General features: G+C 35.3%; 1 protein-coding gene across 1 annotated transcript; it reads right to left on the minus strand.

Moving 5' to 3' along the window:
* Positions 1–2,902: 2,902 nt before the first annotated feature.
* On the minus strand, positions 2,903–5,321 carry LOC113326015 (O-acyltransferase WSD1-like). The gene is made up of 4 exons (XM_026573829.1): positions 4,457–5,321; positions 3,631–4,023; positions 3,379–3,516; positions 2,903–3,213 (listed from the first exon to the last, which is right to left on the minus strand). Exons 1-4 carry the CDS (start codon positions 5,057–5,059, stop codon positions 3,028–3,030), a joined length of 1,320 nt encoding a protein of 439 aa, XP_026429614.1. The 5' UTR covers positions 5,060–5,321; the 3' UTR covers positions 2,903–3,027.
* Positions 5,322–6,477: the final 1,156 nt, after the last annotated feature.

Raw genomic sequence — 6,477 nt, forward strand, 5'->3', positions numbered from 1 at the left:
TTTCAATTATATAAAATACATAATGCGAAAAATAAATAACACAGACACCATAAATTTTGTTTACGAGGAAACCGCAAATGCAGAAAAACCTCGGGACCTGGTCCAGATTTGAACACCACATTGTATGAAGACGCTACAGACTCTAGCCTACTACAAGTTAACTTCGGACTGAAATGTGGTTGCTAGAGCATAGCTTGGTTGAACTCACCAAGCGTTGGTATGTCAAGTTTGGTTGTCATATTTTAGTGTGTAAAAAATCATCTAAAATCGTTTGATTGAATACTAAAGTCAATTTCGTTTAGGTTAGACAAGAAAGTCTAGGAATGTTGAGACATACAAGTATTACTCCGAAAATCTGAAGAATGTGAAGAAGTAGAAAAGTACAACGACGACATCATCCTTCCACTTGAGGTTTGTAATATTGACTTGAACTGTTTCATTCCTAATATATCTTTCAAGTCGTACTATATTGAAAACATAATTGCAAAGCTGTATATACTGTACACATTGTATAATACTCTACTGATGTGACATGGTCATAATAGTATGATCATAGTATTATGGAATTAGACTAAGAAGTATAACGCTTATCTTTTGAACTTCGTAGATATGACATTGACATAATTTTATATATATTGTTATGATTATGTGAATGGGTTATGGCGAATATTTCATCCTAGGAAACAATGTTTTACATTCGTTTAAAGGAATTTCATGAATCGAAAGGGATTATTAGTCCGGTTATTCATTGCAAATCTTTAGATGACCAACATGTGAGATGGTAGAACCGATCGTAACTATGTTATGTATCTTGGAATAACTAATCACAATGTTTGACTTATGATTTGGTATGACTGGTATTTAGTAATTGGTGTAACCGATCCTAAGTAATCACCATGTGTGGTATGATCGATCCTTGTAATTGATGTAACCGATCCTAGTGATTAGTGTGATCGATCACAAGTGTTATGTGTAATCGATCCTTGTAATAGGTGTAATCGGTCCTGGAAACTAGTGTAACCGGTCTTGGTAACTGGTATAATCAATCACAAGAATTACCATGTATATATGGAATTAATCTTGGTAAATGGTCTAACCGGTCCTGGTAACTTATGTGACCAATCATAAGTGTTTCCATATTGAGGTATAACTGATCCTAGTGATTGGTACAACCGATTGAACCCATGTATGTGTTTGGTATTTGATCAATCACATAGTTATCTTGGAATATAGGGAAACCAATTCTAAACTTGTTTGGAAGTGTGGTATAATCGATTCCAAGAATGTAAATCCATGTAAATATGAAATAAGGATTTACAGTGAAAAGATGTTAACATACTTTGAACACGGACAATAACTCTTATCATCTATTGTTCAAAGATATTCCTTAATACTCAAGGAGATCTTGTGCCGAAATAAATTGAGAATCTTTTAATTAAGGTTTTATATGCTTTAATTACCAGCAATTAAATGCATATCTCTAGTGAATAAAAATTAGTAATGTGCATTTACTAATTGGGATTTTCTATTGAGATATTTCGTAAATATTGGACAAGCATTTATTGGAATTAGGAAAACCGAATTTCGCTATCATTGCATATCTTGAGAATATTTTCGGTTTTGAAAATTCCTTGATGTCAAAACATCCTTGGTCTGTAGATACCTAAGTTTGCATTTCTAGAAAATTATCATAAGAGCCAGGAAAACTTCATTCTTGTTGTTTCTGGTGAAGCCGTCTTTTCGGAGAGCAAATTATCCTAATTAGGTGAAATCTCTTACGACCGCTCGTTTAAAGACTTTTCTGGGATCAAGATGCTCTACGAGTACCATTGGTGGGAAACTAGATAATTGTAATGTTATTAATTTTCTATTAATTTGATTGACTAACGGTTGTCGAAACTTTGATTGCACCTAGTTTGTTTATTCTTGAGAATCTTCTCTTATGATATAAGATTCACTAAAACTCGATCGAAGTATCGATGAGATATTTAGAATTGTTTGAAGATCTAAAGACATCTTGTGATAATCCATTGTTAACAGACTTCGTTCTGTGTGTAATTGATCACAAGAGACTCAAGTGGTGTTGTGCACGTTATTACCGAAAATTATTATTGATGAATCATTCAAAGTAACAAAGATAAAGTTCTTGAATACAAGGAAACCCTAATCTCCCCTAGGTTAAACTCTCTCACTCGCCAAAAATCCCATCCCTTATACATTGCCCAAGGACCTCTATTTATAAGCCATCTAACTCTAATGGAGAACAACTCATTTTATCTCGTCGCGTTCTCGCAGTAATGCTTTACATTTCCCTCGCGACGTTTTCCATAAAGTTTTTCCCCTTCTTTCGCTTACTTCACATGGGCTTGTCGGGACACCTGTCTCTTTCTTGCTCCATAATTTATCTATCTCGTGGATTGTCTTTTCATCCAAGTAATATTACTTCGTCCCTTATGACTTTGTCTTTGATATCTTGTTGGTACTTCCACTTGGTGCGAGTTTCCTCGTTTCCGCACTCACTCTCTTTGTACTTCGCAGGGGCGATCGTCGGCGAGATAATTATGACATTTGAATTGACAAGTTTCTGACTGGGATCTTTTAGTGAGATTTTCTGTCCCAATTTCTTCTCCTTATGTCCGACACGTGACGAACCTATTTCGTGTACCTACACCCAGCACGGCACATTAAACTAACGTGTCGTGTCGTGCTGGACTAATTCATGTGCCGTGCTAGGTTATGCCCGTGCTGGCACGGCCCAGTGTACACCTCTAATTAAAAGCCAACTAGTGATGTTATGGTACCTAAAACATGATAAGAAAAATCATGGGAGGATTTAAATAAATGTCTACCCAATTATCCAATATATTCTGATAGGAGACACCAATAGCGCGATTGGTGATAAAATGAGAGACGGTTTTAACATGCTAGTAATAATATAGGATCAAGCGACAGTGATTTATTTATAATCCACCAAAATGTGAATTTAAATTGATACTTCCGGAAGGAATGTGCACAAATTAGACTTGTTTAATTTCTTTTCTTCGTGATTTTATCGTGGTCCTTGCCTGGTTGATTTTGTATTGCTGCTCGAAAAATGTTATCGAAGGCTTCATCCATACACGAAATGAAAAGTTCTGAATCAATGAAACCTTTTTCCATTGTTACCACAAGCTTCAATTGTTCCATGCAGCTCACGGATGTGAATGTTATACTCTGCATACAAGAAACACAATGCATGACGGTAAATTATATTACTCGAAAATCAATGATTGCATTATCGCCATTTGTATCCCACAGAGAATAATAATAAGCATTCCAACAGAATTTCACAAGAAACCAGTTATTTTTGATCTAAGTGCATTTTCGCATGACATTTACCTGAGATACACCCGAGACAAAGTAGTAAAAACTGCTAACAGGATGATTCATGATAGCCATTTGTTCTTTTGGACCTATCACACTTGTTATCAAAGTGGTTGTATTCTTGAAGCTTGAATACAACATGTCATCTATCCCCTGCATGATTCAGAGTAATGTCGATCGTCAAATAGATATGTTAAGGTAACTTCCGATGGATCAAACAAAAAATAAAAAAAATAAACTCGAAAGGGCCGTATAGTTTGCATATACCTTTTGCCCCTTAGTCCACATTGCAGTCTTGAGAAGTGATTCAATGAAATAAAAAATCATGGAGTTCTTCTTTCTGTCCATATTATGTTTCGCTTTGATAATAAAATCAAGAGGGTTAACTTCCTCAAGATTTGTAGAAGTCGGTAATGGTGTGAGCAAGAGTCTACTATGGTTTCCCCATGCGTCCGCCCTTATCATATCTTCCATGCTCGTAAAACCCTTAAATATTCTCATGTTGAGCATGACACATATGGTCATGCTTGTATTTGTGCCAACATTAATGGAGTCCATCTTCGAGCCATCTTCACCGTACTGTTCCATACTCTTCGTCTTCCTCACCGCGTACAAGTGAATGATATACGATAGTAATCCAAGTATTACATCATTTACAGTCTGCAATTAAATTAAGGGCAGTCGTTAGATATACTTCCTCGGTCCTATTTTACTTGTCAAAATTAGTTTTTGCACACAGATTAAGAAATATACAAAGAATAGATTTTTTTCCAAAATTAACCCAAGCTATTATTTAAGATACGTAGTTTTTACTTATCTAGTTCTTATCTGAAGAATTCAAAATAAAAAAAGATAAAGAATATATAGAGAGAGGAGAATTTAAAATTGTATATAGGAAATAGAATTACACAATTCTCAATGAAATGGCCTGATTCCAATAGAGGAGTAAATTAGGATAAAAAGTGGAAAAGTATGAAACTTGGTAAGTAATTTAGGAAAAAAGAATTCCCCAATTTTGATAAGTAAACTGGGACATAAGGAGTACGTAATATTCGAATTAGGGGACTACTTGATTAAGGTGAATTGACCTTACCGCTCCAAGCTTGGTTTTAACTTGCTTAACCCTTTCAAGTGATAATGTCACCGAGTGGATGTTAAAAGGTCTGAATAACTCGATCTTCATATTTGCCGATGTCTCTGAACGTACTGCAGACGGCCGATCTTCAAAAAAAGTTGTCCTCAGCAAGCTGTCCATGAGGTCATAAGATGTGTTCATGCACGTGCGCATTAGCCCGAACAACTTCTTCCCCAATCCTATTACTCGATGACCATCATATTGTTGTTGTGTTTTCATCAATGAAAGTTGCGGAAAAGTAAGAGGAGTTGAAGATTTGTCAGCTCTTTCGCAACACTTAAAAAACACTCTTATAAAAGAATAACCATCACCAAGTGCATGACTAAACTTAAAGATCATGGTACAAGCACCATTCAAACTTGGGTACTTCACTAAATGAACTTCCAATAATGGTTTTCCGTCTGAAAACTTCTCACAACCTATTTTTGTTAAGTATTCTCTCAAGTGTTCATCGTAACCTTCTCTACTTAAACCTATTGGGAACGTTGGAACGATCAAATGATCTTCCATTCGAACATCAACTTTCTTCCATCTCAGAACACCTTTCTTGTTTCTCTCCATGATTGAAGAAAAACGAGTACTCAGTCGTACTAAATGGTTGAGCAAAAGTCCTAGTGTTTAGAATTCAGTAATCGGTGTCTCTAGTTTGAAAATAGCGAAAATGATTAAAGATATGGTTGTGCTATTGAAGCTCTGTGATAATGGGCTTACCGGAGGACTTCTTTCTTCATGATCTCTATTTGTTTCATTTTTGTACTGATTTTCCATTGTTGCTAGCTCTGGTCACTCTAGCAGTTGGTTTCTCTTCTAACTCTTCAGTTTCTCCATGGTGTGTATACCCTACAAGAAAATATAGCTATTGCTACACCATATATTGCCACACTTTCAATATAGGTATTGTAAAAGAAATTTTTTAGTCACATTACTTTTCAGCTGCAGCTAAAACCTATAATTTACTACTGCAAAATGAAACTTTTGCCACATAACTGTAGCAACAATATGAAAAGAGTGTGGAAAAAATTATAATCTCTTGCTGCAGCAATAAATATTGGTGCTGCAACAGAGACTTCTTGCTACATAGGTTATCGCGACATTAATAGGGGTTTATGCCATAACCATAGGGTGTTGTAATATATTAAGTTTCTTGTAGTGATATATTAAGTATGATTGACCCTATCTTCTCCTTAAAGGTCTTGCCAAATGAAGCTCTCACGTCGAATGGTGATGAAACTCTCACTTCCTATTGGTCGAAATATTAAAAAGGACATTATGGTGAACTATGGCGAGAACACTATATGAAAAAGGTTTTTTCTAATGTAGAAACTATGGAGAGGACACTTGGTTTAATTTTATTGGGCGAAATATTAAAAATTGGGTTACACTTTGTTTACATCAAGTATTTAACTGTCCGTTAATAACGCCGTCAACAAAAATGAAGGTGGACAACATTTCCATAAGAGTTTTAAATCTAATTAATTTCCTTACACCGTGTTTACACCAAATACTTAATTATATGTTAGTAACACCGTCTAAGGTGGACAATACTTCCGTCAAACCCCGGAAAAAAATTCACATACAAAATTTCGCTTAAAAAAATCTTAAGTTACTTTAGTAAAAAACGAAAACTTAACTTATCATATTAGAATTTTAAGACAGTCCAAACTCAATTTAGAAGTCGAGTGTCTAATATATCAGGACTCTTTTTTCTATATCAATTCTTCTTAATATCATAGACAATGTTTATGCTGACGTGTCGGCCCCTGTTTATGTGTCCATCAAACGGAGAATTCAAAAGGAACGACCTTTCGAGTACGGAAGTCACGTGGTAGTAATGCTCCGTTCGATGCGATCATTACATGCTGTCTTTTGGTTTAATATGTCTAGGATAAGACGCGACTTACCAAAGAGTTAAGTTACTTTCGATTATGGAAAGGCACCGGTGGCCATTTTCTATGAAGATATTACTAAAAGCTAGTTCA

This window comes from Papaver somniferum, unplaced genomic scaffold, assembly GCF_003573695.1.
Source record: "Papaver somniferum cultivar HN1 unplaced genomic scaffold, ASM357369v1 unplaced-scaffold_10, whole genome shotgun sequence".
Taxonomy (NCBI): domain Eukaryota; kingdom Viridiplantae; phylum Streptophyta; class Magnoliopsida; order Ranunculales; family Papaveraceae; genus Papaver; species Papaver somniferum.

Excerpts from the sequence above, each read along its gene's own strand:
- LOC113326015 (XM_026573829.1), bottom strand. The coding sequence starts at position 5,059 with ATGGAGAGAAACAAGAAAGGTGTTCTGAGATGGAAGAAAGTTGATGTT. Across the intron at positions 4,024-4,456 it reads TTAAAACCAAGCTTGGAGCG|ACTGTAAATGATGTAATACT; the intron begins GTAAGGTCAATT and ends ATTTAATTGCAG. Across the intron at positions 3,214-3,378 it reads TTGTCTCGGGTGTATCTCAG|AGTATAACATTCACATCCGT; the intron begins GTAAATGTCATG and ends TCTTGTATGCAG.